The sequence below is a fragment of the Topomyia yanbarensis genome, chromosome 3 (assembly GCF_030247195.1).
Source record: "Topomyia yanbarensis strain Yona2022 chromosome 3, ASM3024719v1, whole genome shotgun sequence".
Lineage (NCBI taxonomy): Eukaryota > Metazoa > Arthropoda > Insecta > Diptera > Culicidae > Topomyia > Topomyia yanbarensis.
Window position 1 is genome coordinate 287,059,464 of NC_080672.1, and position 26,581 is coordinate 287,086,044.

Sequence of the window (26,581 nt, forward strand, 5' to 3'; positions counted from 1 at the left end):
GCTACGCCGTTGCTTGGAGTTATTTATTTCGCTTTTCATTTTCAGATATGTTTCAGATCGATCCGATGGTTATAAGTTAGAAAAAATTGCAGTCAGAAGGTTCGCACAAATGAACATTTTCGCACTGATAAGTTATCAAGTTCCTTCCAGACAACTTGGAAGTGTTCGGTGATTATTTCTAGCTGTTGTAGATAGTAAAATGAAATGCAAAATTCGTTTTATCGAAATAATGTTTGGCTTATTTCAATGGATTATTACTATATTGAACAATAAATAGGCGACAAAGAGTAATCAACAAACAACAAGCCATAACTTTTAAGGTATTCAAAATAGATATTTAAAGTCTTTAGTAAAGTTATTCGCAAAAGTGAGAGCTACAAATTTGCTAAAGACATCATTTCGATATAATCACTTCCAAGAAAATTTATGAAAATATCTCACTCATAGGGGGATTAATCAGCAAAAGCACAATACCAAAAGAAAGGGTATATTGCCTTCATTAAATTCTCCGAAGATACTATTGACCTAAAATAAGCCGTTTTGGCGTTAATAATAGATTACATGTTTTTGGTCATATTTCTGGCAATGGGAAATGATAAAAATCTTTCGTCCGCATTTAATGTTAAATATCTCTTTTGATAATAGTCCGATTTCAACAATCAATAGCTTGTTCGAAAGGTATTCGTTAAAGCTGTCTAAAAACATATGAATTGTTAATCTATATTGTCAATTTCGGCAGATAACCTAAAAAACTGCAAAAAACGCCATTTTTACGCATTCAAACATTCATATCTTGAAAACTAAACATCAGAATCAAAAACAAATTAATGGCGTTCATACTGTTTTTTAGTTCTTTCATTTAAAATTGGTTTGGATAAGATCGGTTCAGCCATTGCTGAGAAACACGAATGAGAATTTGTCCGTTACATACACACACACAGACACACACACAGACATTGTCCCAAATCGTCGAGCTGAGTCGATTGGTATATAAGACTCGGCCCTCCGGGCCTCGGAAAAAATCTTGAAAGTTTGAGCGAATTCTATACATTTCTTTTATAAGAAATGTAAAAATATACACGGGAAAAAAGGTATGACGTTTTTCATTAAAAATAAAAACTTGTGTGAAAAAGTTAAATTACATAGAACCTATTTTTGAATATTTTTATTTTTTTCAACAAAAATTTAAAGAGAAAGGAAATATTTTAAATGTAATTGCATTATGAAAAAACTATTAGTTAAAAAGCATTAATAATGATAACGTGCAAGTTTTTGAATTGACATACAAAACTATAATTTTACTATAAAATATGCATATATTCCTTGAGCCATGTTTTTGCCTTTCTCATATAGAAAGTTTATGCAGTCGCTCTAAAAATCGTCAACCTAATCCCGGCTCGGAGGGCCGAATGTCACATGCCATTCGACTCAGTTCGTCGAGATCGGAAAATGTCTGTGTGTGTGTATGTATAAGTGTGTGTATGTATGTATGTGTATTAGGGTGGGACAAAAAATAGATTCCAGCTCCGAGCAACTTTTTAGGTGCCATTTGGGTCCTAGAACAACTGTGCGAATTCTTAGCTCGATCGGTGAAACTATATTTTTGCGCCCACTGTTTAAAGTTTACATGGGATTTTGTATGGGAAAGTTAACTTTTACAAAATAATTCCTCCAGGAGTCGCCCATTACTTCCTAAAAATAAATCGTTATGTGGCTTGTATAGGAAATTTAACAAAGAAAAAAAGTCTCAAAAACCACGAAACGATCTGATGCTTGAGAAAAAAGATATTTAGCAAAAACCGATTGATGCTCTGACGATTGAAAAAATATTCATTTTTTCTAGCACCACTGCTGTTGGTTGTCCAATTATACGCAATTTTGTTTTAATCCTCTCTTAACGTATCTAAATCGTTTATCTATACTATTTGGCCACTTCGCAAGGTTTTGAGGGATAAATTGAGGCTTCTTTTGAACATAATAAGAGAAAGTTAAAACATTTTGTATATAATAAAACCGACAGAAGCAGTGATGCTATGAAAAGTGAAATTTTCATCAATCTTCAGGGCATCAATCGGTTTTTGCTTAATAACTTTTTCCACAAGCATCAGATCGTTTTGCAGTCTTCTAGACTTTGTTTCCTTGACAAATTTCATATAAAATTCAGATATCTGTTTATTTTTAGGAGATAACAGGCAACTCTTGGAAGAATTAATTTGCAAAAGACAATTTTCCCATACGAAATCCCATGTAAACTTTAAACCGTGGGCGCAAAAATATAGTTTGACCGATCGATCTAAAAATTTGCAGAGTTGTTCTGGGAGCTAAATGGGACCCAAAAAGTTACTCGGAGCCAAATTTTATTTTTTTCATATAACCATGTCCCACTCTAATGTGTATATGTGGAAAAAAATGTCACCTCTGTTCCTCAGAGATGGCTGGACCGATTTGCACCAACTTAGTCTCAAATGAAAGGTACAAACTTCTCATCGGTTGCCTTTGAATTTTTGTTGATTGGACTTCTGGTTCCGGAGTTACGGGTTGAAGAGTGCGACCACACAGCAAATTCCCATATAAACTGAACTGAAAAATGCTCAAAGGGGGGAGTAAAGAAAAATTTCCAAATCGAATTTGTATTTTTGATGCCAAATGTCCTTGAAATGCATGAAACGTCGAGATTTGATACGATCTCAAAAAAAAAAATTTGGCGAAAATTGACATTTTTGGACTTTGGCACCTTTTTGCCTTTCTCATATAGAAAGGTTATGCTATCACTCTGGACTCGAGACAGTTAAATTTTTTTCTGTCGATAATTTTGCCCACGATATTTTCTTTCTTTGAAAGTTTTTTTTCATAGTAAAGACCGTTTTCGGGGTTTCAATTCCGGAAGTGTTTTGTTGTTAATTCGCGGAAGAAGTGAAGTGGAGAGTCGTTCACTTTGAAACAGTTGCGTCAGGAAAAACCTTTCGCATGTTGGATGTGTAGTGACAGTGTAAAACCAAATTTTTCCTTACGGAGTGAAGGATTTTACTCCAATATTACTCTATAATGTATGGTGGGATATCTTGTGCGCTCTATAATCCTTGGAATATGAAGAGATGGTGTCTCAAATGCAAAAGCGACAACTAGAGATTTAGTTAATTTCTGTAATGTGTATTCAGTCCCAATACAAATTTGCCTACGCTCAGTGGAAGAGTCGAACGCTAAACGGACAGCGCATAGTGGAGCATCCAGAAAGCAGTAAGATAAGTATTAGAAATTAGTTACACATGCTCAACAAAATATGATAAATTATTTTTCGTTACCGCGTTTTTTTGTAATGTTGACTGTAACGTGATTTTTATGCGGTACTAACTTTATACCAAACAAACGCTTTAAATACTCATATAAAAAATCGACTATGGACGAGTGCCATATATCGTTGCGTGTTTTTTGGACAAACTCAAACGGGTGTAATAACTGGAGGTCTTATATAACAAGGTAAAAGAACGTGTAAAAAAAAATAATACTGGTCGTGTCATCGTTACCAGAAAAATTTTCAGTTGCCTTGAAAACATTGTTTATCACCTCAAAACAAGTTTAGAGGAAAATTATCTATCGTCGCGAACTAAGACCATTCTGTTTAAGGAATCTTTGAAAATACTTGCCTAATCAGACGAGTAGGACCGATCGAACTATGTACAGTAGACTGTTCCAGCGCGTCATCATTCAGTAGGTGGAACGAAGCCATACCGACGTTGCGGCATATGTTGGTGAACTGCACGAGTCCATAACCAATAATGACATCACACCGTTCCTTAAGAACCTATCGGCGGAACGTTGGGACGAGAGGTTCAACTAGGATCCGCGCGCCCTTTTGAGGCTAAACTACTACTAATACTAATTCTCCTTTTCTTCTAATTCGGCATATGAATGTACCGAATCAGCAGCGCCACGGTGCAAGATATGGTCGTCAATGTGATTATGATGGGAGATGTTCGGGATGGGTTCGGGTTGTGGCGACTAATCGATTTTGATTTGTTTGTGTACCGTTTTCAGTCTGGATTTCTTTATCAAAAGCAGGTTTGTTGAAATGAAGTGTTACGAGGACAATAAATTGTCTCCCAAGTTTCTCAATTATCGTCAGTTCAAAAATGCAAGTATTTATGTATATTTGAATATTCGGGAACTCCGCTTACACACACGCAATAAATAAGAGAATCACTAAAGTTTGATTTTTCTGGAAGCATTTTCGTCTGATTTTCATTTTTTTCTGATCTCGAAGCTGTTTAGGAGTTTTTAGTTTTTATGTTTAGTACTAAATAACCGATTTCGCCAATTTTATCTATCATTTCAGAGAGCGCGGTGATTCCCGATTGCTGACTATAGGCGCGGTCCCAGTAAAGTATTATAGAACGTATGAAATTTATTGCCTTACTGGGTGCAGTCGTCCATAACAGCGATTAAAGGCGCTATAACCTAGGCTCATTAGCCAAGGCAAGGTGTAAATGCCTCTGTTGCATCCCAAAGGACCAAAGGAGTTACGTTAACCTTCTTAGCCTAGTCACTCCCAACGATTTATCATATCCCCTTTACACTGAAACGGTCGGTACGGTTGTCCTCGTTTCTTCCTCCTTCAAGATTCAAAATAATTAGTTAGATTATTCATTAAATGAATAATTTAATTGCCGTATAATTTTGAAACATCTTTAAACAAAACTCTGCACAGTAGGCCTGGCCGTTTTAATATTTGCGACATATTACACATAATATGCTTCAAATATTAATGTTGACAAGAAAAACACTACAGAATATTTGCAGTGTTTTCCAGGATGCTTTTCAATACTGGCTGTGTAAGGGTTAGAATAGAATAGTAAATAGAATAGAAAGGTTATGCGATCACTCTAAAAATCGTCAACCTAATCCCGGCTAGGTGGGCCGCGATTTTTTGACTTATTTAGGCGTAGGTAGGAGTATGTAATGAGGACTTGCTACTTTAAAGTTGAATTTTTTTTAAAAAAGTTTAAAATTTCTTAACAAGTTGAAAATTTTCGGCAGGGTGCGGACCCCCCGGATCCTCTTCCTTGATTCGCCGCTGGTTTCAAGCGATGTTTCAGTGTCGACACATAGCATCTCAAGATCGTGGCTGTCGATCCATTGTATGTATGTGCAAATCGTACTGAATATGTAATATTCATTAACACCGTTGTACTGAACATAACCAGCCATGGAATCATAGTTTGGACAAATGAGAAAGGCACAATTGCACCACTAGGTGGATTAAAACAGGGTTTTGTTTCCTTTTTTTAAGGTGTCCAATTCCCCTAGTTGGGTTCGTTAACCAGTCCGCTATCGACGATTTGTGATGATGTCATCACAGATTCCCAACAGTATCGTGATCGTGATCTGAAATCTTTGAATTCTCGGCTAATTTAGTCGTTATACTTAATTCAAATCAATGTATCTCAAATCAAAATCTATAGAACCAATTGTTCTGAATTTCGCCACAGTACTTCTTTACATCATTTCCCAGTTAACCACAGGAGTTTTTTGATTCGATTTTTGAATCTTTGCTAGCACTTTGAAGCCAAAAAGACGATTATTTCTAAAAATCGGTTAACATGTTATTGAAAAAAATATCAGAATTTTTGTTATAACCTCCTGTATTTACTTGGACAATGACGCAAAGAAGAACATTACCTCCTGAAGATTAACTGTAAATCGCCCAATTTTCAATATTTTGCTGAAAACAAACAAGAAAATATTGTTCAAATGTTGCATTGTTTTATGGCAATTAAATGATTTGACTAATACTCTCTTACGCCAATAAAAATAGGAGCTATTGCTTTTCGCCGGAAATACCTTACACCCCCTCCTTAACTTCCCCCAAGAAAAGTATGACGCCACATGTTGACATGGACGAATTAATCGGCCGCAGCCACAATTGGTCCCATAAGCAGTGGGATTTCTTATAATCGATGCCTCATCTACAAGGAACTCGGCAACAAGGATTGCCAGCACTTAGGAATTCACGAAGCTGGAGACCCGACTGTAAACGAGATCTTCAAAAACAGATTTTTAATACAGGTTAAATATTAGCCGATATCACAAATGTAGTGTTGCAAAAAATTTGCGACGCTTACCGCACTCTGTAGGCGGACAAGCTCTTGAATCCATAGTCATTGTTCAAGGTTAGCCAGTAGTTTTGTTGTCATGATTAATGATCGTTTAACAAACTGATTGAAAGAATAAAAATTTCGTCTTTCCCAGTTGAAAATTATGCATTCTACGAATTTCACACTGTCTACTGTATGTCGAGATAACGAAGTTTAAGTTTTATGGGTATTTTGGATAAGAACAGGACAGATCATTCATTTGATCATTCTTTGACATTTTCCAGCATAGCAAAATATTGTTGATAGATTAGTGTCTGTCGTCTGAATTACCGTGTTACCGCATTAACATTCAGCGATCGGTTCGATGTATAAATTTTTATTCAGCGATTACGTTTTTACATTGGTGTTCTACCGCTGCCAGTGTAATTGGAGAAAGAGTTATAATTATTACATTATTTTAATAAATCAAAACCGGTGTTCAGCAGTCCAACGACAGAATTGTAAACGGAATTACTTCCAACGCACGTGTAAGAATGCTTTAGCAAAATACTCAACCATGCAGCACATGTCCAGCAACGACAGCGGGGTGGCGATCGTGTCAGACGGCTTGATGGAGAAGAGAATCGCACCGATTCTCAGGTGAGAGAAAAAAAACGAGAGGATCGTACAATTTCGGCTTTCGCGTTCAACTAACTTAAGATATACATATTCAAAAGCATTCCATCTCGCGGAGACTTAAAGAAATGTGGGGTTCTATGGTATCTAATATAGCCAGGTATTTTATAACAGCGGGCTCGGAAATAGCGACAGCTGGTGATAGTTAGCCATTGTTTTCCTTCGTACATTACAATTGCTTGGCTGATTTTGGTTTTAACAAAGTTTTTTCGAATAATTCCCGATTTTTGTCAGAAACCCGGTTCAAATCTAACAACTGATTCCAAAACCTATTGAACAGAAATCGTTGCAACATAAATTACTTGAGAATTGGCGTTGAATCAAGCACTCCGCTACAGCTGTGATCATCCGTTTTGCGAAGCCCATCCGACTAGACACTCCCCATGCGACGCATCTTTATCACTGTCAGAGCCGGTCCGTGAATCGTCTGCCGGGCGGGCATCTCACGCTGGCACTCGTGGTCAACAGCAACGCACATTGTCGGCTCCGAGGCACGATGTAGCAGAGCAGTCGCGGTATAAAACCGAATAACAAGATGAGACATCTTTTAGTTTTCATTCGAATTTTCACCACCGTCATCACTGCCATTGTTGAATGATATTTGGGGGGGTTTAACTATTTTTTGTTTTTACATTTGCTTAAGGAAAGTGTCGCAATATTGTAATTATTTCAATTCGCGGTTCACTCGTGGAGAACAACAGAAGCTGACCTTTACGAAAACGTGTGAAAATTTGGACTATTTGTTGAGCACGCACCAGCTCGAACGTGGACTGTAAGGTGTGGTGTGAACCACCGTGTATGTGTGTGAATAAGAAGCTAATTACACAAGGATATTAAGCAGTTGGCGGAATAGCTGAGAAGATGGTGAGTGCAATCAGTAGCCGTAGTTCAGCGAGGCAAATGGCACAGGTCAACTCAAAGGACCTTGCAAGGACTTTTCCTATACGGACTGTGTGTGAGCTGAGCATGCACCTGTGTATTTGTATGTGATTGATCGAATCTGCCGGCACCTTATTCACGGGCAAACTGGCAATAAAGAACCCGTCACAGGTCATCAATGTGGTTAATGATGGCAGATGGAATTGCGGAGAGAAGCGATTTATAGGGACCGGATTTTGGAGGAGAAGGAATTTACTTGCACTTGCTATCGAATGATGTTACATAATCCTGAGTGCCAATTAGCGTCAATGTGTTATCCTCGTTCAGTGTAAGGTTGATAATTGACCAATTTGGAAGGGGGTTGTTGTTAATCATTCTCTGTTCTTTGGCTTACAGTAAAATTTTACTACAACGGTACCTTGCATGATGGTATGGCAAGGTACAGAAGTGAGTCAACAATGAAAACAAATTGTTTAGAATTATGTAAATTGATTTTCACTGAAGATTTTAATGCTAAATTCCGAGAAAAAAAATAAATTGAAGTATCAAAGTTATGTAATTCTTCGATCGAACAAATAAGTAGTAGCTACACCACCAGTCAAAGTTTGATTACGTTTTCGTACTGTTATCAACAGAATAACACCGCTATCAACATAATACCAGCTTGAGTGTACTATTACCATATTTTTTCGGAACGTAGAAGAAAAATGATGGAAAATTGCGTTTTTGGCTTGCATCTAGCACGCCAGGATCGATTTTTGTGAGCATTTCGATTTTTGAATTTCTTATAAGAATATCTAGAGAAAATTTTCAATAGGACGTAAGTAACGTTTATTACGACGTCATTACAACACTTTGCACTAATTTTCCAGTACATATCGGAAGGCGACGGTTTTTATTAGAGAGAAAGACCCCAAAGAGAATCTCTCATTGTTACTTACGTCCTATTGAAAATTTTCTCTAGATATATTTAAAATTAAGCGAAATAAAGAAAAATGACGTAGGCGTGAATGTTGGTGTAGATTTGAGTGCTGAGTTAAAAAACGTTATTAGATTGTGTATACAAGGTCGCCTTCTTAAGTTATGCACTTTTAAAGTAAATAATACTGAATTAAATGTTTAAAAATATTTTATTGCGGTCAAGATCACATAATACCGATCACATAATAGAGATTCAGTATGTTCTGCGAAGTTTTATCATATAATACAATGAAATAATAGAGAATCAATGTTCCAAAAATCGTCTAGCGTCTTCAGTAAAGTCTTTGAAAATGGTATTAGAAACAACTTTGTTGAAGTCATGAATACTCCACGTATTCGGATTATCGAGAGATATTAGGTTATTTGCACCCCTTTAAAACAAGTTGTTGTAATATTAATATCAATATTAACTTGACTGTATATTAATGATAACTCTTCCATTTGTTTGACCTTCAGCAAAGTTATTTAGCACAATGAAACATTTACCCTTGGTATTAGTCTCTAAAATTTACTATAAAGAAACTTTATTGAAGGATATGAAATTTAATGGAATTTCGTAAATAATGCTCTATATCTCGACAAGCTGTACTTGTGTGTGTGCTCGTATGTCTTCAGCAAAGTTATGTATAATTCCTTTCTCAAAAACTGAAGCCCCAAATTTCTAATTTTTTTAAAACTTTATTCTCTATATTACTTTTAAGGTGTTAGTTACCAAATTTATTCTTTCAAACAATGTGGTGCATTGCATTTTAAAACATCCCAAAAAATACTGAGCTTTTAAAGCAGACCGTTTCGAAATTATCTTGATCTTGACCCTAAAGAGCTGTTTTTGAAGATATATTTTAGTGTTCTTGGATTTAGAAGTGCATAACTTGAAAACGCATTTTTTACAAAATTTTGTTACGCCATGCAACTCAGCACTTGAATATGCACCAAAAATAGTCACTTACGCAATTTGTTTTTTTTATTTTACTTAATATTCGATCGCTCTGGGTGGCTATACTTATAAATTAGCAACAATATCTTAGTCTCGTCCTTAACCCTTTCGTCTTCATCTATTTCTAGCGCATGTAGGGTTCAAAAACTTTATCTTTTACTAACACTGTTGGCATCCGGAAATATGAAGAACTTTTTTTTGATTTAGATAGAAGCATCCCGCGCAGTGCTAGAAACTGCTCAATTTTTACCTTCGGATTACCAATGCAATTATCCTAGAATATTTACAAAAGTCCAAAAGCATCGAAAAGGTAGCCATAGAAAGTTCAAATCGATTGGTTTTTAGGTTTTTAAGTTTTGATGAGGGGACGGGTATATCGTAGTTGGTAAATCGATTGCCTTGTACGCAGGTCACCTGGGTTCGATTCCCAACCCCGCAAATAGAAATTTTTCCAAAGAGATTTTTCTAACCCGAAAAAAGAGGAATGACCCTAAGGTCAAACCTCTATAATTAAAACAAAATAAAAAGTTTTCTAAATATTTTAAGACAACTAAGATAAATTGAAATTTAATTTTTTGCCTCTGAATGAAACTCTTCCTGGTAGCACTGCTCCAGCGGAATCCAAGCAAAATAATTGCAATAACTTCAGTTCTACGGATAGTACTTATATTATAGTACTTTTTTCGGTTTACATATATTTACTTTGACTGACTGACTGACTAACGCGATAGTTTAAATCTCTCGAGCCGCATTGAGACTCACTTTCCGGCTAATTCTGGCTCTTTAACTCAAAAGGAGCTGATTGTGAAGCGAGCTCCGGGGACCTGCCCACTCCAAAACGAAGTCGTGAGAATAATACAAAAAATCGTGCCACTGCAACCGCTGTCTGTGGTACTAGATCCATTCAGCGAGAAATCCGAACAGTTGCTGATGAACGGGATCAGCTCTGGGTCTATCTGATCCGCCTCGACCCGAGCCATATAGATTGTTACTATGACACAAGAATGCCTCGGTATAAGCGACACACCCAAAGCAATTTTGTTGGTCAAAAAAGATACCGATCTCACGAAACTCTATTTCGTCTTGTTCCGAGTTGAGCTTCCGAGTGAGCTAAATGATACTGCACTCAAAGCGTCTACTTAGCCCATTGGAGTACTCGTTCGTGAATTCAATTTCGACCAACCAATGCAGGATAAATTTCGTTAATAGGATACCGGGATGCACCGCAGCTTGTATTATGGAAGCCCTCGATCTCCCGCCACAGTCCAGCTACTGCAGCCAACGTTCACCAGTCGTCCCGGTCCTGTGTGCGGGAGTGGAGAAAGGGTCTTCCAAACTTCCTACTGCGGCAAGTTCAATATAATTCAAGCGCTGAAATGTTCCCCGATTCCAGTTCTCCGTTAATTGCGTCGTATCAGCACCAGATGCCGCTCTTCCTGTCAGCGAACCGCAGCTGTTTACGTGAGGTACCTAGTCCAGCTATATTTCATACATCCCACACTTGCCACCAGTCGTGAGGAAGCCCTTAGCCCCCCCCATCACAGTCAAGCCATTCCTGCCAGCGACCAGCAACCGACCCGGTGCTGTGGTGGAGTTGGGACGAGGGGTCTTCCGCAAACCTACCTCAGGCAAGTACAATGCATCTGTGAGCCTTGGTCAACGACGGGATAAGCTGCTGGTATACTACCAAAATGTTGGTGGTATCAACTCAATCGTCGAGCAATACCGCCTTGCAATATTCGATAAGAATTTTGACACCAGTCTACTTTCTACTTCTGCCGCAGTCAGACGTACAATCGAGCCAAGTGAACAACAGGCCTCTCGATCTAGTGTGCATTGTCTCGAGAACAAAGGAAACATCGGATTATTCTTGTCATCATGAGTGAAGTTGACTAAAAAGCTCTACTCCGACCCAACGCTGCGGTCGTTGACTTTAAATTTTGTTTCAAACGACCGAGTTTTAGTGAAGTGGAATACCTTCTGAAGGTAAAAATGCAACTTAGACTTACGGAAGTGTTGTACCTTCAGTATCATCATTTTCGCAGTGCAGTGTTAATATCATTCAACACGTTAGCACAAGCCGTTTTCGTTTTGAAGAACAACTTAAAACACGTGGTTGAAAGTGACAACGTTGGGATTCCCGTATATATTGAGAATGATTATATAGATGTAAGGTTATATGACCTATCACCTCGTACCCCTCCTGAGCCAATTGCAAAATGCATGTCGCAATACGGAGAAGTAGAATTCGTTACACCTGATACTTGGAGATACTTCTTCCCGGGTACTCCTAACGGCGTTTTTGTAGTGAGGATGCGGGTTGAAAGGCATATACCCTCCTACTTGACAATAAAACTCAAAACTCACGGAACTACAATTATGCAAACTACGCTATGCACCCATGAGGGGCAAACTCCTACGTACAAGTATTGTAATCAGACAGCTCATCATGGACAACCTTGCGCGGAAGATGCAGAGGAAGACGCATCTCAACCGATTGCCAACTCAACTACGGCAAACCAACCCAAAACAGAGTTTTGAATACCGATGCCTGAACCACAAACGGTGGCCAAATTTGTGGCAACAGTTGCACAGACCATAATGACAACCACAAAAGAAGCATCCAGTACCTCAAAATCAACTGTAAGCAACATTGGCAAAGATAACATTAACAGTGACGGATTTACGCTGGTCAACAATAAGTGCAAGAAACAGGGGAAAACATCTGATCGCGAACACCAAGCCGGCTTCGACCTGGACGTGAAAAACAAAAAAGAATTAAATGACCCCCCAGATGCAGAATGCCAGCAAACCCCGAGAAAGAAGGTCTCCGCTCGCAATAAAAAGTTGCGCGCACGAGATCCAATATTATAATATTTGTTTAAATTTTTATTTTTACATTTGTAAACATATAAAAGATCCACGGCTCCGTTAAGCTACCGCTATGAGCCGTGTCAAATAAACGAATCATAAATTAAAAAAATAATTTTGACATCATTGTCTTCGTCGAAACGTGGTTGAACGATAACACACTTTCCAGTCATGTGTTCGGTACTGGATACCCTAGCAATAGCCGAAAATCCGGCGTATTAATATTCACGTCTGGATGGTTAACTGCGTCTAACCTATTATGTTTAACATCCTTCATAGCAGAGAGTATGGAACATCGCGCTCAAACCGACGTTGTGTACACCGACTTATCTGCCGCTTTTGACAAGATAAACCACGATATCTGAATAGCAAAAATGGAGATATTTGGAATAAATGGTAGTATTTTGCAGTGGTTTTGATCCTACCTCACTGACCGAGAGATAGTAGATGTCAGAAGAGAATGCCAGGCCCCTACATTCACTTCTACGTCTGAAATACCTCAAGGAAGCCGCTTGGGATCGTTGATGTTTCTGATATTCTGAAGACTCCACGATTATCCTTTGTGGATGATCTCAAGATTTTTCGCCTAATTCGTTCGCTTGAAGTCTTTGCTGATTAGTGCAATAGGAACCACATGAAGTGCGCGAAGAAGTGCTCGGTAATATCTTTTTCACGGAAGAAGGATTCGATTAATTTTATCTACTGAAATAGCGTTGTTTATAAACATCATCGTTTTTAAACATCTAGTCATTTGATAGGACAGGATTTGCTTACAAGAATAAGTAAGACTAATAACTGTGACTATCATCTTTTATTTTAGCACCAACAGTCGTAAGTATTATCCGCAGAACTGAAGTTTTGCGATTGTTGTGATTGGATTCCCCTGGAGCAGTGTTGCCAAGAACAGTTTAAGTTAACGATTAGAAATGAAATTTTGATATATCTTCGTTACCTTGAAATACATTCGAAATCATATAAAACGTATCAATCTCAACTGTTTTTTTGACTTCATTCTTAAAACATTTGGACTATTATACAAATTCTAGAAGAATGGTATTTAGTAGGGGAAGGTAAACATGGAGCAGCTACTAGCCCTGTAAGAAAAGCACCTATCTTGATCAAAACAAGTTTTTCGTGTTCCTGAGCCCAACAGTTTTAAGGAAAAATAGTTTATACACGCCAGAAAAAAAATTGTGTTTTTTACGGCATCTAGCGTTTTATTTAATCATTTTATAATTGTTCGGAATTCAGTCGCTCTTGCGGCGCTGTTATCAGCTTTTTAATGGAACTAGATAGAAAGATGGGATCTATGACAAAGTTATATGACAGGTAATTATAAGTATATCTTCTGAAGATACTAACTTTGTGGGTCCTACAAGTTTTGAAATTTGGCGCATTTTTTAAAACATAATCTGTAAGTAAAATTTTTAACCAAAGTACGCTCTATCTCGAAACATACAGGAGCTACAAAGTTTGCATCTTGAGAAGATATATTTAAAATGATAGGACCTACAGCTTTCTCGAAGACACCTCATTTCTATTTAGCTTCATTAAAAAGTTGCAAACAGCGCCGCCCTAGCGACTGAATCCTAAGTAGTATAATTCAACCAAATAAAGCGCTAGGTACCATACAGCAACTTTTCCAAAGACACCACAACTCTATAACGAAAGATAATAATTGATTCCACTTTTTTTTTAATTTTCTGGCCACAAAGTACAATTTTTCTTTTGATTCCTTATTGCTCGGTCAACTTTCATCGTAGAAACATGACACGTTCACTGAAATTTTCGAAAAATTTTGATTTCAATCGAAACTAACAAAACTAAGCTAAATTTCATTTAAAAGAAACTATAAAAGTGATAAATTGGTTGCGAAGTTTTTCTTAAAATATTTTTTCTTTAATTTAACATAATCAACATAACACACACAAATCGCGCACCTTCCAATATAATGAAATTGACCATCAAATGAAAAAAACGTCCGTTCAACTCAATCCAAATGATACCTTACTAATCCACGCCCGACCTTCACAAGTGCCATGCTGCTTCGTTTCATCGAAGATGGATTTATTTTCTTCATTTTTCATAGCATTGAAGCATGCTATTCAAACATAGCAAATAATGTACGCCTCATTGAAACGGACACAACAAAATCAGCGGTATCCAAAGGCAGACGCTCTGGATAGTTTCCGTATTTGATATTCTAACCCATTACGCTACGATGGCAGACCATTAGCATTAGCAATCGATTCTTCATATGTACTGTCAAACCCGTTTCTAAATAGCAAACAGTGGCTTCAGCCGAAAAACTCAACCCGAACACATGATCTCATCGTGACACAAATTCGCACTTTACTTCGCAAAGTTTCGCCGAAAGCCAGGCCAGCTTCCAGTCACCAGTCGAACCTACCCAATTATATACTGCCTACTGGTTGCAACTCGGCAATTACTTTTTGGAGATGAGACACAGTCACAAAAGTAGTCGGAATTTATTGGCCGAGCCCTCTTTTCTTCATAAGACGCCTTTATCAACGAAATGCCACAACAAAGGATGGGACGAATCATCGTAAACGTAGTGCTCATTTATGCAGTTCGTCCTTGCAGTTGGACTACTGCCTGCTGTGAGCAAAAAAAAAATAAGTGCAAGTTGGGATTGTAGGAACCGGTTCACCGATTGCTGTGAAAGGTACCGTTTCGAGTTCGCACGCAGGATCTTTTCGGACGAAAAGTGCTGAAACGTGATAGCTAGTCGAAGACAGACACGAATTTGGTGCTGTTTTGGTATTCCAATGGATTCTTGGCCTACTCTCGGTTCTACAACCAACACCAACCACTGTGCTGATTTGTGCACATGTCATGCATTTTCGTTAGATCGAAGGATAAAGTTAATTTAATATGCATGGAATTTTCGGATTCAGCCAAACTTATGGTTTCCCTTAAATGTCAAGATCCTCAAGATCTTCATAATTAAATTATTCTACGTTTTTCACTGAAACCTGTTTCATTCAATCGAAAATTGGGGCGGAAAAAGGTCGTTGAATTTCAATCAGCTGCGCCAGTGAACCTTGAAAATGTATCGCATCTGGTTTTATCAATTTGTTTGTTGTTATTCAGAACTGTTTTGAACACACAATTTTTATGCACTGCATTTGCTAACTAGTTATTCTTATTTTATTCTTATTTTATTTATTTTATTATTTATATGCTCTTTGTGATCAGTAGAGGTAATACAAATGAACACAAAACTTATATTCATTGAATAAGGTTTTTACGTAAGACGAGTTGTTAGTAAGTATAGAAGTTGGATTCTAATTCTTTATGACTGACGCTAGAGAGGTGACTCCACTATCTGGACTAACCAGCGCTTTATTTAATCATTTCACAGACGCGGTCACGCTTACTACTCAACCACCGGCGCAGTCGGTGTTAGCTGTAGAAGATGATCTTTAATTTTACTCTTCACAGCGAGAGTGACTGGTGCTTTTGGACGCATTGCGGTTAGCCGTGGAAGGGAACAAACAAAATATATAGCTAAATTTTAACGGCTGATATCAGTTAGCATTATGCTCTGCAAAACATTGCAGTTTATGGTGATTGTGAGTTGTTAATATTCCCTTTAAAAGGGATATAGAACGAATAATTGTCCCTTTTAACGGATTAGGTCATTAAACGCAATAAACGTCTTCAGAATCTGGGGATCCTTTACCGGAGATTATTGAGCTCATTCTAGTTCTAGGTCTCTGCAGGCACTATCGTTAGCCTTTTTTAGCCTGACATTTGGAGCTCTGAGAGAGAGAGCGATGATGTGTTAATTGGTCAGTGATTACTAGAGTGGTCAAAAAAAAAGTTTCCTCACGATAATGCTCCAACCAGACTTTGAAAATATAAGCAAAAACAAAGAAATTTAAGCTATTTCATTAATTAAAATTTCAACCGGAACCACTGGCAAAACTCATTTGAAAATATTGACTTTTCGCTGTTTTATTGAAATAACAAAGTTTTATTTGAAAAAAAAATATTTCAGCAAAATGCATATTTGTTGTTTATCGCATTGAATTTGATTACTTTAAATTTTGTCGGCGATCAAAAAATGTAAAAAATAAGCCACTTTTATGCTATTTTTAAGATATAGATACAAAAAGATTTCCAAAATGGTAACTTCCATTAATATCATGGATTTTATATCAATACCCATTGATATTCATCATAAATGTTCATTGAGATCAAATTTCTTCAATGATGGATCCTTAATACACCCAAAAAATAGTCTTGAGTAATGTTTTTTACATTTTTTCAAGGTATTTAGGAACGTGTTCAATGGAAAATAGACTGAGAAAGAATGACCGGAACGGCTACAATTCACTTTTTTGGACACACTGTGAAAAGATATGTTCTTAAGAATGAATCGAACCTGTGGTCTCTCAGTCTCTAGTTGGATGCGTTAAACATTCCGCCATCGAGAAACTGTGATGATGTCATCACAGATTTCTAACAGTATCGTGATCAGCGCCACAGCCCCAATACCAATGGACCCATCGACCCCCAAAGTATCTTATAAGCAAATCGTCACCGCCCTCTTTCAGATCTCTTTCGTTATCTATTTTTAGATTCATTGGATCGCGTTCAGGCTTGAGATATTGTTATTATCAAAGTTCCGTTAAGTGATACTTGAATATGATAATTCATACATAACGTCCATTATGTCAATCGTCCATTATGTCTAACGTCAATTATGCCTAACGACTATTATACTTAACGTCTTTAGGCCTAACGTCCATTATGCCGAACGTCCGTATGTCAAACGTCCGTATGCCAAATGTCCGTATGCCAAACGTCCGTATGCCAAACGTCCGTATGCCAAACGTCCGTATGCCAAACGTCCGTATGCCAAACGTCCGTATGCCAAACGTCCGTATGCCAAACGTCCGTATGCCAAACGTCCGTATGCCAAACGTCCGTATGCCAAACGCCCGTATGCCGAACGTCCGTATGCCGAACGTCCGTATGCCAAACGTCCATATGCCAAACGTCCGTATGCCAAACGTCCGTATGCCAAACGTCCGTATGCCAAACGTCCATTATGTCTAACGTCAATTATGCCTAACGACTATTATACTTAACGTCTTTAGGCCTAACGTCCATTATGCCGAACGTCCGTATGTCAAACGTCCGTATGTCAAATGTCCGTATGCCAAACGTCCGTATGCCAAACGTCCGTATGCCGAACGTCCGTATGCCAAACGTCCATATGCCAAACGTCCGTATGCCAAACGTCCGTATGCCAAACGTCCGTATGCCAAACGTCCGTATGCCAAACGTCCGTATGCCAAACGTCCGTATGCCAAACGTCCGTATGCCAAACGTCCGTATGCCAAACGTCCGTATGCCATACGTCCGTATGCCAAACGCCCGTATGCCAAACGTCCGTATGCGTAACGTACTTATGCCCCATTGGGGTACACCCAATTATTCTACTTGATTGATGATTTAATAGACTAAAATATATAATGGATATGACAATAACACATGTAATCTTCGTACTGATATTACTGCCGCAAATTAGTAACTGGTTTTTGATTCTTCTCTTTAATTGTCAATTCGCAATCCTCATACATGATTAAACATTCATCATTCCGCTCAGACAAGACCATGCATATTTCCTACGTATACAAAATGCTCAATGAATTAGATCCCTGATTGGCCAAATAAACACTAAACAAGTTAGTTTGCTCAGTTCAAAAAAATATCTACTCGGTTGGCATCGCCCGACTGATACGTGTTCCCTTACAATGCCATCATATAAAATAACATTTAAAATTCCATGCGACAAAATATGTGCAATTCTGAATATAACAAAATGAAGACTACTTAATTGTTTGCACTAAAATAAGATCGGGGAAAATTTCAAAGATGGCACTGTTGACTAGGGCATTGAAAAAAATACTTATTTTGGAAATCTCTAACCCCCCCCCCCCCCCTTTCATATTGGGACAAATATCAAAGTACTCAGATGTCAAATTTCAACATCGTTTGGACAATTTTAAACTCCCGCCCACTTCGCTTGAAGTTTTTAACATTAGCACTATGGGAAAATATGAGGAAAAAAACATTAAATGCCAAAACTTTTAATGTAGCACACGGAAAATTACAATTTGTACCCTTTTTTGAGAAAAAAAGCATTTCAATGAAAGTATCTTTATTTTCCAAAAAATAGGAAAAGTTGGAGTTTTGGGGCATTTTGTTAAAAAAATCCATTCTTTATAACCATTCTACTTTATCCTGCAAACCATATTTTTGCAATTTTTGTAATGTGACAAAATCTTAGAAATCGACCGATACCTTTGCGACCTTTGTTAGAATAGGTGAAGTGGGGGTTCTAGGACATTTTGCTATTAATATCAAATTTAATTATTTTCTTGTGCCTATATCTCTATTTTTCTTCAATCAATTTTTATTAATAGTACCTTTTAAACGTAGAAAATTCTTAAAAACAAAATGTAAATTGCTTCGTTGCCGATAAAATTTAGAAACTGTTCAGCTATCCGGAATTACCGAGCTGAAGTGTTTCAATTCAGTTCGGTAATTTCAGCACAACTGAAAGGTCAGTAAAATTTTTCAACTGATAGCTCAGCAATGTGGCTTTAATTTACTGATTACCAGCCATATACTTTCCGAATTTCAGCAAAGCAAACGTCACTTCTACTAAGATCTCGGTAAAAACTTTGTTAGCTGAGTGCTCGGCTGTATAAAAGCCGGTAAAAGTTGCGAAAAAGGCTGGCACTTGGTAAAACAAAATAAAGTGTATAGCGCCTACTCCTTTGCGATAGGACGCTGCCATAAAGCATGTTTTAGGCTATATTTTAGTGTAACTTGGTTAATTAGGATATTCTCCGCAAAGAGATAGAAGAACTTTTGGTATTGTTGAAATAACCATACATTTGCACAATTTTGAAATTTTGTTTTCCTTTAAATAGATTTCGGGAATATACGGTAAATTAGACATCTTAAATGACAATGTTCTATAATTTCAACAATATCTTATAATTGTAGGGGGATCCGGGGCTATTAAGACAGTGCACAGTGGTCCAGAATGGGAATTTAGCCGGAATTTTAACTTTTTGCTAAAATTAAATGACTTAGCCTTATAACATGTTTGGCAAAGTTGTTGTACTTTGCAAGGCCCTTCTTTTGTTTAAACCGATGCTAGGGTGGTTCTAAATTTAGCAATATTTAAAATAGAACTTTTTAACGATTTGAGATTGAGCTTTACTGTCTTCCATAATGTTGTAGAGCAACACATTTTAGACAAATTTTCTGAAGACATGCAAGCTCTAGCTTTTATTTTTTCCATTGCACGAGAAATTCAAATGTAAGCTTTAGGGTGTTCCTTAAAAAACGGTTTTATTTCTATAACTTTTGAAGTTTTTATTTAACGCTAAAGTACCCTTTGGACAACTTGAAAATTATTTTAGGGCTCATAATTTTCTTTAAAACACAAACTGCTTGATTTTTTTTCGTTTTAAAATTATAAGAACTTTTATATAAAAAATATAACTTTTTCAAATAGAATTATCTTCGATTCGGGCACTGAACATTAAATACTATTGCTTTCATATGAAATAGCATGCTTTGTAGTATAGATCCCCAAAAAATGGAAGATGCGATATTTTTTTATATCTTGGAATATTTACTCAAAAATAGTTTATTTTTGGTAAACAGTTTATATAACTTTCTAACGAGCGAAGCTAGAGGTTCAATATATTAAGATAAATTGTTCTCCTTCAAAATATCTGAAAGTATTTCTAAAGTGATCGTAATGAAAAATCAAAACTGCAAAAGTTATACAAAGAAAACCATTTTTTTTAAAAACACCCTGATTTTTTTTTTGTAAATTTCTTGTAAAATGAAAAGTATACGATATAGAGTTTCAGTGTCTTCGATAAAGTTAAAATTTCATTTTCTTTAATTTTCTATCTCGAACCATTAAAAAATTAATTTCATGATTTAAAAAAATAGAACCACCCTACCCACTATTTAAAATAATAGAAAAGTATTGTAAAGTGCAGTATTTTGTCATAGAAACGAAACTACATTTTTTATATTGTTCACCGTAGAAGTAATTTAAACATATTACAAAGAATCAATTCATGAAAAACCAAATTTTCAATAAAACTTTTTCAGTTTTCATTTTTTTCCAACCTATCCTTCTGATGGTTTTCAGAGTTTTTGAAGACGAACATTTTCTTCTAATACTCCAGCTTTTATTGTTCAGAAGATATAAGCACTTAACATTTCAACAATAGATTTTTTTAAATCAATTTTATGAAATTTTAAAAAATATCGTGTTCGCCATTTTCTGCTCAATTATAACTCTAATCATGACCTTATTTATAGTTCAAAAAGAATTATCTTTTATTTGACCCAAATGTTGTATTGTTATTCCAAACAACCCCATTTTTGGCGAAAAAGTGCTCATAACTTTTCAACGGAAATAGCTAGATATATGGTGCCACGAAATAAATTATTCGCCTTGAAACAATCTTTAAGTTGTCTGAAGACTACTTCAGTTTTGAATGAATGCAGTAAAAGTTATTGGAATAAAGCTGTATTTTAAAAAAACACCCTGAGCTCCGACTTTAAATTTGTTGTAAAATAAAAAGTATCACAGATAGAGCTTACATGTCTTCAGCAAACTTTTCCAAAATTTGTCGTTCTACAACTTTGCTAAAGGTCGTTTGTCTCTAGCTAGAATGATTAAAAAGTTAATTTTTTGCTCTTGGTAAAATTAGAACCACCCTAACTGTAGTTTTAACAAAAAGAAGGGGCTCATAAACTACGAAAACTTCTCCAAAGACTTAATAAGGCTAAGTTGTTTAGTTTTAGTAAAATCTCAAAATTCCTGCTAAATTTGCATTCTGGACCACTGTGCAGTGGGGGTAATTCGGACCCCCTCGATTCAGAAAATCGCAAAAATTTCTGACTGTCGTACATATTTGTTGAACCGCTATTCTAAAACATTAATTTTGGGAACTGAATTTAATTCTTTGTTTTTTAGAAAGGAGACACAACGTGTTTCATTTTTTTTGCCATCCTCAAAACAAAAATCATTATAATTGTAAACCGTGATAAAAGCAAAGTAAAAGTAAAAAATAAATAAAAGGTAAGTGTTTTGGAAGGCTTGAGGCTCAAGATATTTTTAAGACGCTCACCACTTTTGTGCGAAATGAGCATACGATGCTATTCAGACACCCTATTCCATCAACCACCATTCAGCGGCTTGCGGCTACACACACCAGTGCACACGCCACAGCAAAGAAAATACGTGATGCGTCAATCGATAGCTGTGACTAACCAGATTAAATTTTTGGTTTGTTGTTCTTTTTTTGCTTCTTAAGGAGTTTCTCTTATAAATATTTCATAGGTAAACATAGTTCCCCGGAGGGAGGTCCGAATTACCCCTACATTTTAAAACAATGGAAAAACGTAGGGTTGTGCAAATCGTCGCCTAGCGCTGCCATGGATCGGTGCAAATGAACCTTTTATGGCACGAAAATGTAGCTGAAGTTTCAAACTAACAATTAGGACCTTTGTCCGGTAATTGTATTCACATCTGTCGGCCTAAAAGGGCGATTTGCTTAGGTAGGCACGAATAGCCCCGGGCTCCCCTTTACTTAGCTAGAAGGACTAAAGCTTTGTTGTCCCTGGGATAGCTTTACATAAGTTTGATCTACCTCATCGCTCTCATCCTCAGGGGCGGAATCAGAAAAAAAAATCGGGAGGAGGTCCGGATCCCCAGGATCATGTTTATCATAGTTGGCTTCGTTCTAAGCCACCAATAGCTTTATCGCTGTGTACGAGACTCATCCGCATATCACAACATTCGGTGATCCGGTAGGGCTCCCTCGTATGTTCAGAATCCCTCGATTTTAAGATCGGCCATTGAAATATACTGAATACATTATTGCTGTTCGTGAATATTTAATGGAATTAGCATTTTTATTCGCCATCTTAGCCACTGATGATTATCCTGGTTTCCATAACAGTTAATTCTTTGTAAATTAATTCAAAACTTGATTCATGTTTTCGACCGTGCATCAAAGTGTAAGTCTTGATAAATTCCTAAAATATGTGTAATGCAGAATGAGAAAACTGGAAATATGAAATTTCTTTTAACAAGATCCGCAATCAATTCAATTTGTTCGGTCATGGAGTAAACCGGATAGTGAGCAATCATGGCGTAATCGTAACATCCGGGTTAAAATTCCTTGCCGGTTTATTGATTGTTTACCAACTAGTTCTAAAGTGCTAAGTGCATCAACAACTAATCGATTCGGTTAGCTTTACAAACCCTACCACAACAGATCCAACAAACCTTCCTTCTTAACAACTCCGCCTGTACTATACCCACCGGTACTCACGATCATCATCATTCACTTTTCCTGCGGGGAGTGCAATAAATTAAACCCATCCACGAACTCAGACCGTTTTACAGCCGCTCCCCTAGAGAGATTTTATTTTGTGCGTTTTGCCAATTGTAGTCTTCCTTCGGAGTACTTTTGTGTTGGAAATTCCGCAAAAACCCAACTTGCGTGCAGCTTCAGAAAAAGAAAAACAAAGAAATCATTTCTGATGCACACGCTGCGAAAGCATCCTTTTACGGTGACTATTTATCACCGAGACATTATCAGTTCTGTGAAGTTATAGTCCCGCTACTTGACTGCACGAAAATGAAGTGCTTCGTAACACTATCTCAATCAGGGCGAACCGGACTAGACATATGAAAAATAATATCCAAAAAGCGGAAAATAATTGCTGGTCAGCGAAATGCCATGTTCATTGTGAGAAGCAAACAACCAACGGCGACGGTCAACATGGGTTGAATATGGGTACGTGACGTGTTTTCTTGAACAGTCAGACCGAATCAGAAATCTTAACGCTTCGGGTTTAATCTAAGCATCAATCAGATTTTACGATCGCGCTGCAAAGGATGACTGGTTTGGCGGAGGTAGATTTGTTACCTAGAAGCCCCTGAGATGAGCGACTTAAGTCAAAGTTTTGTTAGCTGTCACTCCGCGCAAATATAATCGATGTCGCAAAATCAGGTGCTAATAAATTACATGTTTCAGCTAGAGTGTTGACCAAAAATTGACCTCCGATTGAAGCATCAAAGCGGTGGTGGCTGGAAGCGTTAATTTTCGTATCTTGTCGGTTGCGAAGCACATCTACCGAATTTGGGCTTAACCATACTTGTCGATTTTTGTTTCGCACATTAGCATGTTCTTGAATGTCTCTACTGTATAGTTTACCGAAGCTTGTAGTTGATTTTCACACCGAGAGATACTTCCTGATTAGATAAGTACCCCCAGGTATGGTTGGTTTAGGTAATGGAATTATTAAAAATCAGTGTAAACCCGTCTTGTTTTGCCCTAGGCATGAATTACTGAGTGGTATGCAGTTTACTTATTTTCAATTCTTTTTTAATTGGTATCACCAGCTTTGCAACAGATGTATACCTGTGTATATTTCCTAAAAACAAACAAACAACATTCTTTCTAGTAAATAACATCAATATTTAAACCAAGGACATCGTCACCACAAACAGTTAAACCCTACCAAATAGTTTCTAATATGGCAGTGGCCGTCCAATTCTGCCGAATCAATATAGAAACCACTAATGCATATTCATAACACCAAGCTGATTGGATTGTGTTTAGACCACTTTTAATCAAATGGCATCCGCACAATAATCGAAAACCATACCCATCTTCCTAGAACACCATGAAAGAAACCAAAAGGATCAACCTATTCGTTAAGTATATCTTTACAAAGTCGTATAAACTGTCACTGAAAATGGCACATTTTGATTGACTGCGAAATTTATTTTCGTGACAGAATGCGGTTTCGACTTGCCTTGGTTCGGTTCAGGGTTGACACGTTGATATATTCTAAACCATCCTCCGCACGAGATAGCGTGAAAAAAATCCCTGCTCTGGAAAAAAAACTGGTTAGGAGCATCGGAACACAATAATCGGAAATCAACAATTTACCATGTCACAAGCCTCACCTGACTTGAACTGCTGGAGGCCGTTTAGGGCTGCGGCGCTGGCAGCGGCGTGGATGTCTGCTGTGTCGTCACGTGAGATACTGTTCGAAGGCTCAAGAAGGTCGCACATGCTTTTTTATTTCTTTTTTTTTATACCGAACAGATACGGCTGATCATGCTGCGTTGAGATCTGAGCCATGTTCTCGTATATTTGGATCGAAAGAAACTGGTTGCTATGGTACTCCAATGCTCGATTGGCATAATGAATAAATTATCTAATTTGAGCATAATTTGGTGATATCAATTTGATAATCCACTAAAAGATTATTTCCGGATTTTACCAAATAATAGAAAGATCTTTTACTAAACGGATTTAAACGTAGGACTGAAGCATTCGAAGTAGAATCCTTCTAGACACATTCCAGCGTTAGGGGACAACGTTTGCACGCATCATGCAACTGTTAACAGCTCGTCGTTTGAAAAATCCTACGACATACGCTCAAAAAACTTAATTGAATACTTTAAAAGTCCTAACACAACGTTAATGTTATGGATTTGTTGTTTTTTAAGTTGTTCTTTCTTTCTGAGAGGTGAAAATGTCGCGTCTGGGGACAATAGAACAAAATATTGATTTTTCAACCTACACTTGTATTTATCAAAAAACTTGCTCAATCTCAAACTTTAAAGCATCTATTTGTTTCAGAAATTTGATCATCGAAACAATACTGTATACTTAGATTTTCGAGTTTTCGTGAAATTTAAAAGAAATTTTTAAAACGATCATAAACGGTCGCACATGAAGCGTTGTCCCCTAACGCGACTGAAGTGTTTGTTGAAGCTCAAACAAAGCGATGTATATTACCTCTAAACCTGTAAATAACTTAAAAATAAAGATTTGAAATGCCAAATTAGATGTATTTCTTGTTTCACCTTCATGTGTATCTGACAAATGATAATTATAAATCAAATTAATATGGATTGAGAACAGGACACACCGCATACCACAGTGTGGTCCGGTATAGAAGAGATTGTAGACCATAATCGCACTTTCTAATGGTTTGAAAAAGGTGGTTTCAATAGTTTTGGTAAGTTGAATACATTATAGACATCGGAAAATATATGAAATAAATTTAACTGTTTATTAGGATGACTCAGCAAACTCTTATCGTGGTTTACCAAATAATTTTATTTCAACTAAATTTGGTGCGCTGACTTTGTTTTTGATGTTATAAAATCTTGAACATAAAATTGACTGTTGATTAGGGCAGATCTTGTTACGTTTAAAATAAACAAATATGGCTGTCAAACAATTATACTCAGTCGAGCAGTTATTATATTTGCATATTGTATTGGCGTTTGTACAACGGTTTCTACTCATAGATCTGCAAGACGACACTTAATAGCGATGATTGCGGAAATTAACCAAAATGTAGCCGTTTTATGTGATTTTAGGAAAAGAAGGGAAAGATCCAGCTTTGAGAAAATTGAGATATATTACAGCACAAAAAAAATTCGTTAAAAAATTTCATACACTTGCGTTCTTATGGGTCAGCTGGCCTACTTGTTATTGAATTACCTAAATGATAGAAAATTGGAGGATATCGCGAAATTGTACCTTTTATTTGCGAATTCTGAGAAGTGTGTATCCTCAGGATAAAATTTTGACTTTAACGTGCTATGAAAACATTAACAAGCTGCTTTAAAATACGATGTTTGGTTTATGTTGATGAAAATCTATCCCGAAAAGACAAACAGTGGTTTGTTCCAAGTGGTCAATAATTATCCCGTCAATTTGAAAGAATGTTTAAGGAGGACGAGTGAGTGTTATTTCCTAGGATTAATTTCTTCCGTGCGCTCTCATACTTATTTGGCATTCTAGTGCGTCCCATTCTATATCTTTGAAATTACTTCGAACTTTATTCTGAAATTGTTGATTTATCCTTTGATAGTTTATCTGGTGATGGATGTAATTAAAAACTCGATTATTTTTCAATATTCTAAGGTAGACCTCCCCCTTAATGGCATACCCTCCCACCTCTCTGCGCCCCTAAGGCCCATCATACCACTGCATGGCTGCGCTATAGTGCTCTTGCTACACACACA

General features: G+C 37.0%; 1 protein-coding gene across 1 annotated transcript in view; it reads left to right on the forward strand.

Moving 5' to 3' along the window:
* Positions 1 to 7,310: 7,310 nt before the first annotated feature.
* The window catches only part of LOC131689507 (mucin-2-like), a 65,685-nt gene continuing 46,414 nt past the window's right edge, over positions 7,311 to 26,581 (forward strand). The window contains exon 1 of the mRNA XM_058974645.1: positions 7,311 to 7,631. Coding sequence (XP_058830628.1) covers positions 7,629 to 7,631 — 3 coding nt within the window. The 5' untranslated portion in view covers positions 7,311 to 7,628. The remainder of the gene's footprint in view (positions 7,632 to 26,581) is intronic.